The following is a 13,376-nucleotide window of genomic DNA, read 5'->3' on the forward strand; positions in this document are numbered from 1 at the left end:
GGCGCTGAGGCTTTTACCCACAGCGCCACCCGCGTCCCCTAAGCCATTCTGGAGGGTCCCCCAATTCTCAAAAGCATATTTCAGTGAGAACACTCTGTTCCACGAGAAGAAATCAGCTTGCACTTCCTTGGTTCCAACCCACATATTGGGGGGTGGGGGAGGATATCACCTGGCACCTGAAAGATTTCTGGAATTGGAATAACTGTTTTATTCTCATCTGTGTTCTGACCTGTATTTTAATCTTCCAACTTTTGATGATGCCATTTCTTTTTTAAGTTGCTATTATTCTTGCAACTGCATACATCAATTTATTGTAGTTTTTTATAATCTTATAAGCCTCAGGTGTACAAAAATAAATAAGATATAAAGACTGATGTGATCCTTAGCAGTGAGCTTTTCCAGTTGCTACAGTCCGCTTTATTCCTTACATGAAAAAAGATTTTTTACTTTTACCATGTCACTCTGATTTTGAATCCAAACAGAACCCTTGAGAATAATCATTCAGTTCCCTTCTACAATTAGCTAGGTGCTTAACTTTTTAACTAAGCCTTGGCCAACAAACTACTTTGCATCTGTTTGCCATGGGAAATATTTTATAAACGTTGATTTAGATCCTTATTTTTGTACTGCAGTCATTGTTTAATTCTGTATCATCAGTCTCACAAGGAACATTGTAATGGAACGCTATCAAAATTTAATAAATATTGATGATGATAAATCACAACACATTTGATCATTAAAAGGCATGCCTTACTTGGTGGTCTAGGAAGAAGATAATTAAAAGAAGCTGCTGAAGCCCTGTTATTTTTGGCTGCTTTAAGATTCTGCTGTTATTGTGCACAGCTGGCCAGCCTCATTCCGATTTATGTCTGCAGATCCACCAACATGTAAATAATATATTTTTGAATTCATTCATGCTAGTAGATATATAGCTAAATGCACCTCTGTTGTTAACTTATTAGCTTTTATATTAAAAAATCAAAACGTGCCAGCAAAGCACTTTCTCACAGAAAGCAAGCTAAACTTTGTACAACTGACCATATGGTGAGATAACCCAGGACCACTGCTACATTATCAAAGCCATATTGTAGCAACCTAAGAAAAATAAAGGCACAGCAAAAAGCCTCTTCTCATCATATTCTTTTCTTTCTCTTCAGAATCCAGATACACAAATGGTGGAATCTTAATGAAAAATTACTGAACAACAATAAAACAGATCTGAAGCATTTAACTGCAAAAGTCAAACCTTGTCCACATACCTATCTTCATTCTTTGTTTCTAGGGGAGGAGCTGGTCCCCTTGCTTGACCAAGAGGATCAAATACAGAACCTGCAGATTAGTAAATAGTGTGAACTGTAAGAAAGTGCCTTCCCAAGGCTTTTTAAAAAACCTATTATTGCCAAGGATTCTTCTAAAACTGTACCTCTGGAAACTGCTTTGGTGTAACCTGCTGCCTGAACTGCTGTCATCGGTCGAGCAACACCATCCTTTAAAAACAAAAGCTTATTTATATGGATAACTGAGGAAGCAGGGCTTTATAAATTATATCACACTGAATTATATGACCTTTTAGGTACTCTATAATAAATACACTAGTTGAACTCCAGTCAAGACTGCAATACTCTACAACAGAGATGGAGAATGGCATCTGGCCAGGACTACATCCAAGAATTATTACTTATTCTTATTATTCATTAATTTTATATGCCACCCTTCATTAAATGATCTAACAGCAGTTCACAGAATAAACAAATTGGCCCACCCTTCACAGGCCATTTTGACAAATGGGCAGAGCCACTCATCCACCAAGCACCTGATGCCATATGGCATCAGGCATTTCAAACTTTAAGTCATAGAGCAGGAAGATACCCTTTCTTTGATAGAAAAAGGCAGCAGCAGAGGTTTATCTCAGAATTTAGTACTGTAGCCCCACCATGCTAAGATCACAGATGATAAATGCTTCTTGTTCTGTTATAGTACTCTGCTGCTGCTCTACACGCTTACTTTGGAGCAAACCCCACTGAACCCAGTGCGCCTTACTTCTCAGTAAATGTACTTTACTAAAATGCACCAGTCTCAGAGGTATTCAGAATAATCTTATACTATTCTCTTTAAAGAATCCAATTTTACCATTTCTAAAATACTGATCATGTTTAGACATAGCAAAAGGCTGCACAATATACATTGAAGTTTTCCCCCACCCCTGTATAACGAATGGGGGAAAGGAGACAATGGTTTTACTAATGGATTGCTCCCATTAGATGATATGTTACATTGTCTCAGGATGCTGGCAAATCATTATTGGTAGCCCTTCTTCAGGGGCTTCCAATGTAAGAAAGACTAACAAAGGTACAATACCAAAAGGCTGAGAAATGGTGGACATTGTATTGTTCCCTGTTACTCCAAGGAGCTGTGGTTGATGAAGCAGGCTACATGAAGACTGGATTGCAAATCTTGCTCTGAAGCCAACTGAACACACACTATGACACATAATCGTGCCTACCACATGGGTGAAGGCAGCAAAGAAGTCATTCTTCACTGCATCTATTGCATCCTTGAGGAATCAGCTGACAGGGTTGTTGCATGAGGACCAGAGACTCATTACCCCAGATTCAAGGGACAGACTCCTGGAGTACATGGTAACTAGCTGTAAGAGCTTTGCAAGAAACTTTGAGGGCAAAGTCATCTGATTTCAAAGTGACTTGGATGCTACCAAACCAAATCCAGTTGAAGTCTCCAATGCTACATCTGGCCCACTGTTACGGGATCATTTCCAGTTAATGCAGCCTGATGATGCGGACAGGATAGTCACAGAGATGCAACTGATCACATGCCCTCTGGACCCCTGCTTTTACTGGCTGATTAATCACTTGGATTAATCTAAGTGATGAGAGCACAAGCTTCTGCATTTGACTGTATTACAAGACAAGAAGCACATTTCAGACTTGATGCCAGAGAGGTACTTTCAAATGTTGCAGTACAGAACATCTTCAGGAATTTGACCATGCTTACCCCTCCTGTAATCTGGTGGCAACACAACACAACCTGAAACTTTTCTAGCTTCTTACCTACTGCAGATTCCTCCATCTTCTGCAGCATGTGAAAGAAACTGGTCTATGTTTGGAAATACACCAAACCAAGCAATAAGCAGATACGTGAAAAGGTGTAAGCTTGTTTTAATCTAGACACACCTTCAGCTTTTAGAAGCCCATGATAAATACAACGACAATTATGAAGAAACAAACAGATAATGATAGCTTAGAAAAAGACAGATTAAATGTAATGTTGTGTTCATTGAGTTTTGTTCTCCCACCCCTTTTTCTCATCTCTCTTTTGTCTGCTTGAAGTTCAACTCTTCACCATAATGACCTGTCTCTTGACTTGATCTATACATTACACTGATGCTTGTCTATAAACTATAAAGAATTGTAGCAATATTACCTGTACAGCTGCTGTCATTGGTCTGCCCATTGATGAAGATAGTGTTGTCTTTGACTAGCACAATGTAAGAAAATATTTAAAGTCAATAATCACTGCATGCTCTGCTTCTAAGGGAAGAACAGGGCTGGATCTCAGAGGACACTGTTCTAACAGCATAAAGGGAACACTGCTCTATTATTACAGAATTTACAGAACTAAGGATGGGATCTCTCACTGCAGATACCAGATTTCTAAACTGCAGCAGAGAAAGATACAACTCCAATCATCTTCTCCACCCTGCACAAGCAACACTAGCTTCACACTGATGTTCTCTGAAGTGGGAAAGTAATCTCATTCAAAGAATGGCAGGTGAAACAAACCATGAGAAAGACAAATGCCAACAAGTACCAGGACCAGTTCCTGGGTTTGTACTATGTGACCTGAAGACCACCCTGAGATTCTTCAGCTAAAGAACTTCACTTGTCATTGTATGGCATTAATCCCTGTTACATCTATGCATAATGTGAGACCCATCGCTATGCAACCGTATAGGCTTATTGGAATCAGAAATTAAACAGCAATGTGTATTGGTTAATTGGAGAAAGTGCTGAGCCAAAGAAAGAAAAGCTGAGTAAATTTCAGTACAAAATAAAAACCTACCCCATATCCAGTAGCTAAGGGTCGTGAACCTGATGTACCTGGAACTTTGGCTGTAAGCTTATTAGAAAAGATTAAAGGTTAAGCAAGAATGATGTATTCATTCAAAGAAACTAGCATACTGTATTAAAAATATAATTACTACAGAAAATTACAGTAAAGCTATATACCAATTTCTAAAAATGTTTTTTCCCTTTATTCGTGAGAAAATACAAAATTGTTTTAATGTCATCATGTTGCGTTTTTGGAGCAACCTCTTGACAAGAGACTAAAAAGTTGTGACTCTCGCAGAATTCAGACAAGACTGTCTCCTACTGTCCAAAAACAGGGGCATTCATAACATATCAGATCTACTGAAGCAACAGACCAACCTACTGTATTACTAAATGGTTGATCAGAAAGTCAACACTGATAGAAAATCATCTGTTGCTCAGCAAGAAAGTATGTGCCTTGTGGGTATGAGGCCACAGATATGGCCCCCAGAATCTTTCTTTACTACTTCTGCTGGGCATGAAAATAGCAAAGGCTGCTGCTATCTTAAGCATACTCAGCAGAAAGAAAGACTTGATGAACTTAGTGGGACTAATAAGCATATAGGCTGAACTCGTTACAGCAGAAATGCAGCTTCTAGAAGTGCTTACACATGCTTACTTTGATATATTTTAATTCTTAATATTTACTTACAGGAGGTCTTCTACCATGACTAGTTTTCACAGCTTGTTGAAAAGCTGGATCATTCTCTAAATCCTAAAACAACATAAAAAAGATAAACATTGGAATAATTAACTTTGCAATTCATTTTGTTTGCTGGTGTAGTTAGATAATACAGACATGGATTTCATTTGATTTCATTAACTTGTTCTTATAGGGTGATAGAGAATGAAATCATGCTCAGACTAAACCCACTTAAATTAATGCACTTAAGTTACAGCAGGTTGACTTCGAGTATGGCTTACATTGGATATCACCCATGGCCTTTGCTACATTTGTATGCAGACTCAAAGTAGTACATTATTTCACTAGTTCAAGCTTTTTAATATCAATTACGCTGATCCAAACTGTTCTGCATATTTTCATTTCCGCTTCTATGCATTGTAGCAGATGGTCATGGAAACAGGGCATGTGCTTCCTTATCACACCCAAACGGTAAAATATCCACATATAAACTTGGTATCACCATATTTTTACCTCTGTATCAAAGGTAGGATTATAGTCATTGTAACCAGAATAAATATCATCTTCATCTGCTTCAGTTGCCAGGTGGACATTTTTCATCATTTTAACCTATAAAACATTGACTACGTTAAAATATTTACCTTTATCTTCAGCATTCAGTTAGTCCAGTTACATAAATTGTTACAACATACATATTATGCATTGAGCTAGATTACTTCTGAGGTATCTTCCAATTAGGAGTGTCTGCTCAAGTCTTATTGCGTTCACTGGTTGTTACAAATAAGTGTGCAACTTAAGTCTTTTTCTTCTGGGATCAGGTTATGCTCACAGAATATTTTCTGAATAAATTCTTTAACAGCCCAACAAAGTATAGTCTTTGTGTTTGTGGATCAGGCCAGATCAAAAACAGTGTGTGGTATATCCTGTGTTGTCCTTTATGCAATCTACCTACGGAAAGGTCCCTCTATTCATTTGAAAATTTGCTAAGCAGCTTTTCAAAATTAGATGACTACTGTGCTGGCCAATGTAGAAAAGTTGGTTACCTAAAGTAGCTTTATAGGCGCTAGCTGTGAGGAAGTTACATTTTTATTATAGAACCTATAACAGTGACAACTGCCAGGGAGATTGTTAAATCAAATGATTTTGGGAACTTTATAACATTAAGTTTTGATAACCTGCAGTCCTAAAAGTTGTTACATTTTTAACTTGCTCTTGGAATGCCTTGCTTTTTTCGTGGTTCACAATGTAATGACCATCAGTTGCAAGCAATAAAACTAGACTGATAAGGATCAAGTATATACAGTACTTCTAATGGAATAAATCAGAAAAGTTATAATCATGGGCATGGCCAAGGGGGGGCAAAGGGCAGTTGCCCCCCTAATCCATAAAAATCAATACAAATCTGAGATTCTGCCTCCAACAAAAGCCTGCCACGCCTAACAAAAATCCTGTCTACTACGCCCACGGTGATAATTCCTAACAGCGTTTGAACAGATAGTAATCGCTCAGCTGCATGGACACACACTTTTGTGTAACAGTTAACTTGCATCACCGATGCTCTTGCACCAGCAAAATCAGTTTCTTACTGATACTTGTATTTGCATTACAAATCATCACGGGATATACCCAATACAAACCATCACAGCAAAAAAAACCCAAAGTGTTTTTGAAAGAAAAACTTATTAAAATTTCATGCTTACCTCAATGGACGTTAAACTCTTCTGGAGTCGGGAGCTGCGATTAGCTACTCCAGTTGTGTCGGTTTTCCTATACAGTAAAAGCAAACACCAAAACGAGAGTTACACTGCTGAAAATATTTTTCCAAACAGTAAAATAATTACAGAATAATAAAATTTTAAAAAACCCTGTAAGCGTAATAAGGTTGACAACCAATATTCAGGAAATTTGTCAGACGTCCAGCAAGTCCGCGCTGCCTTCCCTCCCTCTACTCGGGCGACCGACGCAGCCCCGGGTCGTTGTCAACGTTAGGGCCTATATCTCTCCCTCGCAAGCCCACAATGCACCCCTTCAGGTTGCTTAGCGACGAGAACGCTCTGCTCGGAAAGGGGAAAGCATTAGAGTATGCGCAGTAGCACAAGGTGAAGCTACTGCATAGTTAGCGCGCCCACAGTTTTGGTCACGTCCTACTTCCTAGCGCGAGCATAAGGACGGGGTTTGGATCATAAAGCGAAGGGAGCACTACAGGGAAATAAAAGGGAGAGCAGAAAAATAGTGCAATTTGTTGTATAAAAGGGGAACAATTTAAGGGCATAAATAGGATGAGTTTAAGCTATGTAAGATTTCACACTCATACGCAATCATCCTGATTAGAATCCTTTTTCTTATTATTTTAAATAAGGATCAGGCTATGCTCCTCGTCAGTTAGAAACTTCTAACATTTTCCCGCTGTTCAAGTTTGTAAGGTTGCCCTAAAGTGGTTTAAACAATGGGAACATGTGGCTTGATGGCACAATATTTTGTTGGAACTTTCATCTCTTTATTAGTATGCACACTTCCTGTTCCTGGATGGATTGGTGCAGTTCCACTTTGATGTTTAGGTTCTGTTTAATGACAAGAAACAAGTTGTAGCAGGTTTAGTTAATTTGGAAACCGGAGTACAACAACAGTGATTGATGTGGGAGTGAAAGGGGCAGGGAGGGAGTAATGAAGGAATCACAAATCCATGTTAACTGATTTAAGTAGTTTCCAGTAATTTTATTTTCTAACCTCTCTCAGATCCCACACTTTGTTAGCTAAGCTGACAAGCTGCCTGGTACCCAAAGGTTTGTGCTGTGCATACTATGTACAAAAGCCCAGTACCTATTTTCAGAAGATTGGGGACTTGATCCTACTGCTGCTGCAGTGCATATAACAATTTTGTAAATACATGTCATTGTGCATGCATGACAGCTACCTCAAAAGTACCTCAGATTGTAAAGTGAATGTGGCTTACATTTTCAAATCAGATGGAAGCTGGTTTTAAGGGGGGAAATACATTAAACAGCAGTCTTTCCCAAGAAAACTACATTGTAGATATGCATTGTGGTTAACTTCATGTATACGTACACTGCTTCAGACACCACCAGTGGGAGTGTACCAGAGTAAACAGTAATGTGTATGTCGGTTTATTTTATGGGGCCAGCTTCTGTTGGTGCAGGAACATAGAAGCTTGTTAGTTATACATAATTCTACTTGAGTAACTGAAAAGCTTCTATATGTCTACATATAGGAAATGTCCTCCAAAAACCTTTACTTTTTTCCTTTCTAACACTAATTGGAAGGAGGCAGGTCCAGAGCAATGAATCACACAGAGATGCAAGAGGTAGTCTTCTCTGTGATAGAATACTGTAATCCTTTTGCATCTCTGCATAGAGAACGACTGAGTGCTATAATCATACCAGCCTGACATAGATGGCAGAATTGCCTACCCTCAACAGTGACCAGAAGGAAATAAAGTTAGAGTGAATCACTTTTGCAGGGATGTTGTAGACATCCTCCTTTGTGGTGGGGTACTTCTGGGCTCACACAAACCTTTAATTAATACAATGCATTTCTCATGGCACACTTAATAGTTCTCATGTGGAACAGTTTGGGAATTACTGGTGTACAATAATAGTACATGTTAAACAGAAAAGGACATGACAGAGCAAGGAAATACTTTCACAGCATTTAACAGAACTACTTATATAGACTAGGAAATAAACACACACACACACACACAAACAGAGTGTGTGTGTGTGTGTATATATATATATATATATATATAATATTCTATAGACTAGGAAAGTAAAAGTGGGTTTATGTTTTTCTTTTGAACATTTATACCCTGCCCTTCAAAAGGAAGTACTTGGACCAATTTACAGTAACTAATTAAATATAAAAATCCCCCAAAATGCGCAATACAATTTTTAATGGCCTTCTAAGCCCTCTGAATTTTCCAAATTATGTGGACATTGGGGAAATGAAATGGAAAGGAACACTGCTTCCATTTCATAGTATATGGCAAAAGTCCATAGAAGCGCTGTTGACGGGTGCCTATCTCTGGTCTCTCAGAGTAAATATTGACTATTTAGTAGCATATCACTTTCTCCTTCCTCTGTCTCAGCAGAGGAATAAGGAGATTTGTTTGTGTATCCTCTTTCCCTGAGTAATCAGTGGAATTAAAGTCTTTCTGTGTCCCTCCCACTTGCAGCAGTATCTGCAACCTTAGTCGATATCTACTCAAAGTCCCATTGAACTAAATAGATCTTACTCTCAAGAAAACATGTATGGACCGCAGCCAAAATATTGGAATTGTTACCAGTATGACTTTTCCCTTGGCAGCACACCTTGGCTTCCACCACCTGAGGCGGCATCTGCCACAGTGTGCCTTATAATAATAATAATTTATTATTTATACCCCGCCCATCTGGCTGGGTTTCCCTTGAATTTGTCTAATCCTCTTTTAAAGCCTTTCAACTTGCTGGCCATCACTGCCTCCTGGGGAGAGAGAAAAAGATTGTGTGGTGGGTCCCCGCCCCAAGCCTTTCAAATACCGCAGCCAAGGAGGCCACCACCCCACATCCCTTGGGATGGAGTCCCTGCAAAGTGGCTCTTCTGGACCCCTGCTGTGCAATCCTTCCCAAAGAGAAAGAGTACCACAGCAGTCACGAAATTAAAAGACGCCTGCTTCTTGGGAGAAGAGCAATGACAAACCTAGACAGCATCTTAAAAAGCAGAGACATCACCTTGCCAACAAAGGTCCGTATAGTTAAAGCTATGGTTTTCCCAGTAGTGATGTATGGAAGTGAGAGCTGGACCATAAAGAAGGCTGATCGCCGAAGAATTGATGCTTTTGAATTATGGTCTGGAGGAGACTCTTGAGAGTCCCATGGACTGCAAGAAGATCAGACCTCTCCATTCTGAAGGAAATCAGCCCTGTGTGCTCACTGGAAGGACAGATCCTGAAGCTGAGGCTCCAATACTTTGGCCACCTCATGGGAAGAGAAGACTCCCTGGAAAAGACCCTGATGTTGGGAAAGATGGAGGGCACAAGGAGAAGGGGACGACAGAGGACGAGATGGTTGGACAGTGTTCTCGAAGCTACAAACATGAGTTTGACCAAACTGCGGGAGGCAGTGGAAGACAGGAGTGCCTGGAGTGCTCTGGTCCAGGGGGTCACGAATAGTAGGACACGACTAAACAACAAAACAGCACCTCCTGCCGCCTTTTCTGGCTTGCGCATGCGCTCTCTTTTTGTGGGACCCTCACAGGGCCCGATCCTCCGAGCCGCGCTGCACCCCCAGAGAGAAGCGGAAGAGGAAGCCATATACTGTATACAGTATATACTGTATATATATATATGGATGCATAGCCATAAGGGGAAAGCCAAAGTCGCTGTGGAATCGCCCACCCCGCCAACTTCCTTCCACAACGAAGCCAGGAAGAAGCAAATGAACCCCCCTCCGCTGAAGAGCCCCACGCGCCTCCCCGCCTCTCTTTTCCCTTGACCCGGGTAACCCCTATCTGGAGACGTTCCCTCGAGCCGCCGCTTGGGGCACCCGGGGAGCCAATGGGAAGTGTTCTTATCTGGGAGCCAATGGTAGTGGCCGTGACATCCCTTGGAATTGGGGGGTGGCGGGGTGGGGAGGAAGCGCCGCCTTGAAAAGGGATCCGCTGGCCCACGTTCCCCCCCAGTGGCTTTTCCCGCGTTGTCCTTTTCCTGCTGTGTGAGTGCTGCAACCTGAACTTGGCACAATGGATCCCGTGCAAGAGGGACGTGTTGTGATTGTTGGCAGGTAAATCCCTTGACGAGAGGCTCTCCTGTTGGCTCGGAGAGAGGAGGGAGAAGGGTGTTTCAGTCCGGGAAAGGGGATCCTGTGCCCCCTCCCCCCCCCAGGAAAGCGCGAAGGACGTGGAACCTGCGTTTTAGGCGTGGGATCTTCAAAGCCACCAAACCACAACTTTTACATTGGCATTTGCTGTTGCTGCAGCAAGGTGTTAAAAAAGACAAAACAAATGAGTAACCTTCCTGTGTGTGAATAGAACACTTATCTAAGCCATTTAATCTGTTTGCGTTTAGTCTCTACAGATTACCTTGAAACACATGGAGAGCTAAAGGACATTCTAGGTGAATAGCAGCACGGGAAAAAGTCCATTGCCAACATGGAAATTCAAAGTGTGGTGTGTTTTGGAAAGCTTTTATAAACAGCAAAATGTAGATTTTTTGCCAAGATAATTTTATAGTGTAGTAACCTGATTGAAATCTGGATAGCCTTCATGTATTTATGTTCAGGTTGTATGTGTTCTTTTTTCTCTCCCTCTAAATTAAGTGCATCTAATTAAAGTAACAGGAAATTTGTACCTAATATTAGTGCTGCTGTGTGTGCTTGCTTATAATTAAGAAAAAAAGAGCCCTGCTGGATCAAATGGAAGGCCTATGTAGTCCAGCAATATGTTCACTTGGTGGCTGATCAAATGTCTATTGGAAGCTCACAAATGGCTTTAAAATATATATGCCTCCGTTTTCCCCGTTTGATAAGGCCTAAAACTCTGGCTTGCTTATTTTTATAATTAAATGTTTTTGCCCCAACCTTAACTCTTCAAACAAAGGGACCTCAAGGCTTGCTCCATACGCAGTCTTGCTTCCCGACCGCAGAACATAAGAGGTGTGAATTGTGTTTGGAGCATGTGCCTTTTACGTTGTCGCATGCTGTTAGACTAAGGCAGCAGCTAGGGGCTGCACTCAGTTATGCATCGGTCACCAGTGGTATGTAGAGGGTAAGGTCAAACTTTGCCCAATGGTAGCACCAACTGGGAAACTGCTTAAATGTCGAAAATTGGAACACTTCAGCTAGCACAGAACAAAGGTCAACCAGCAATTCTTTCTGTGCTAGAGGTTTGTTGGTAGTCTGTTGAGGCTACTGCACTGTGGACTATGAATTGCTGTCAGATATGTGATTAAGAGACTCTTGTAAACTAAGTGAATGAAAGTACATGTTTGTTCTGAATATTGAGTGTATGTCTGAATAAAACTGTGAAGTAGATGACCTCTGTACCATTAGTAACCTTCATGTAGAATTGCACCAGTATTGTTTCTGTATCCTGTTAACTGATTAAGAGAACAAGTGATAAACAAATCATGTTTATTGCCAATTTTTAACACGGCTATTAACTGTATGAAAACAAAGTACCATTGAAATCAGTAAAACTCCAAGGAAAGTGTGTGGTCATCCATGCCATTATATGTGGAAAGCTTTAATTTTCTATGGTGAATATGGCAAAAAGTGTATTGTATATACATATGCTTTTATAAGGAAAATACTGACAATATACTGTACTGATTCAGAGGTTCGTAAGCCTTTTCTGAAGTCTAAAAGCATCTTATGTAAATATTAATACATTGAATTATAAGCCGTATTCAAGAAAAGATGGTACCATAAGTTATTTGTCCAAACTCCACCTGTATGGGTTATGATTGCTCTGTAAATTCTGTTTCAGTTATTCTAAAGCATACTGTATTGTCTTCCTAGTTTAGTACACAGTGTTGTAGTGTAGATAGATAGCTTCCTCAGCCACATTTGCAATATACTTCCACATTTTTTGTTCCAATTTTCTCCTTTTGCTGCCTTGTACTTGCAGATGTTGAGATCTGCAAGATTCCTGGCAAACATGACTTGACCCATGCATCATTGTCCCCAGTTATAAAAAGAGATAAATACTTCCTTATTTTGCTTAGTTATTGGGCAATTCAGTTCCATTCACAATAATGTCAGTACCCAAGACATTTTACTGTCTGAAGTGGAGCATGTGCTTAATTTCTAGTGAAAATGTATGGCAATTAATAGTGCAATCCTATACATGCCATTCAGATTAAGTCCTACTGAACTCAATGGGACTTTACTGTGGGCATAATCCAGGCCAATTTAAGCACATTTAGCTTGCAATTCTATACATGCTTACCTAGGAGGACAATATTATGCAAGGATTAAATACCTTTCTTATATAAAGCACATGTCATTTTCGTGGCAAGAGCTGATGGACGGTATAGAAATTTAATTTTAAAAAAGAACTTGCAAAAATCATTTTTTAAAGTCAGACTGCTTTATTTACAGTCTTTTCTAAATAAGAAACACCTAAGAATATATGATAATACTTTTGAAAAGCTTCTCAAAGATTTTCTCGCTATCACCTAAGAATAATAAAAACATGTTAATTAAAAGAGTGTTTTGCATCTCATGACACATTCTTGCATTTAAAATCCATAGAGGTGTTTGCACAGACTGCCTGGCTGCAGAATAGAATAATATTGTCGGAATATTCTGTTCTGATGTCTGCTCTTCAGTGACCTGACTATAGCTGCAACCTTTAATAACTTGTGACTTCATGTGGCCTTATCTTGCCTCTTTGAGAGTTTCCCCACTGCACTTGGAAACCCAGCCAGATGGGCAGGGTATAAATAATAAAATATTATTCTTATTCTTATAGCGCTGTATTGACAACTCCATTTGGTTGATCTAACTGAGGAATACATGACTGCCATACTCTCTCTCAATACAGTGGTACCTCGGAATGCGAACAGGATCCGTTCTGGAGCCCCGTTCGCATCCCGAATGGAATGCAAGATGCGACGGCGCGTCTGCGGG

The 13,376-nt window shown here is 40.1% G+C and overlaps 3 protein-coding genes across 5 annotated transcripts in view; 1 reads left to right on the plus strand and 2 right to left on the minus strand.

Annotated features, from left to right (window-relative positions):
* Positions 1–6,776, minus strand: part of IFT88 (intraflagellar transport 88) — a 34,345-nt gene extending 27,569 nt beyond the window's left edge. The window contains exons 1-8 of the mRNA XM_081908681.1: positions 6,643–6,776; positions 6,453–6,519; positions 5,266–5,361; positions 4,762–4,824; positions 4,081–4,137; positions 3,442–3,495; positions 1,424–1,487; positions 1,260–1,329 (exon numbers count right to left, since the gene is read on the minus strand). Coding sequence (XP_081764807.1) covers positions 1,260–1,329; positions 1,424–1,487; positions 3,442–3,495; positions 4,081–4,137; positions 4,762–4,824; positions 5,266–5,355 — 398 coding nt within the window. The 5' untranslated portion in view covers positions 5,356–5,361; positions 6,453–6,519; positions 6,643–6,776. The remainder of the gene's footprint in view (positions 1–1,259; positions 1,330–1,423; positions 1,488–3,441; positions 3,496–4,080; positions 4,138–4,761; positions 4,825–5,265; positions 5,362–6,452; positions 6,520–6,642) is intronic.
* Positions 6,777–10,344: 3,568 nt separating this feature from the next.
* CRYL1 (crystallin lambda 1) overlaps positions 10,345–13,376 on the plus strand; it is a 38,091-nt gene continuing 35,059 nt past the window's right edge. The window contains exon 1 of the mRNA XM_081910048.1: positions 10,345–10,529. Coding sequence (XP_081766174.1) covers positions 10,489–10,529 — 41 coding nt within the window. The 5' untranslated portion in view covers positions 10,345–10,488. The remainder of the gene's footprint in view (positions 10,530–13,376) is intronic.
* Positions 12,816–13,376, minus strand: part of LOC309369342 (uncharacterized protein) — a gene marked incomplete at its 5' end in the record, with an annotated part of 97,072 nt that continues 96,511 nt past the window's right edge. For all 3 annotated transcript variants that reach the window (XR_014168030.1, XR_014168031.1, XM_081910205.1), the window contains one exon: positions 12,816–12,922. Coding sequence is in view for 1 of the 3 variants with exons in the window: in XM_081910205.1 (XP_081766331.1) it covers positions 12,867–12,922 (56 nt within the window). The remainder of the gene's footprint in view (positions 12,923–13,376) is intronic.

The sequence above is a fragment of the Podarcis melisellensis genome (genome assembly GCF_964234715.1).
Source record: "Podarcis melisellensis genome assembly, chromosome: 4".
Taxonomy (NCBI): Eukaryota; Metazoa; Chordata; class Lepidosauria; order Squamata; family Lacertidae; genus Podarcis; species Podarcis melisellensis.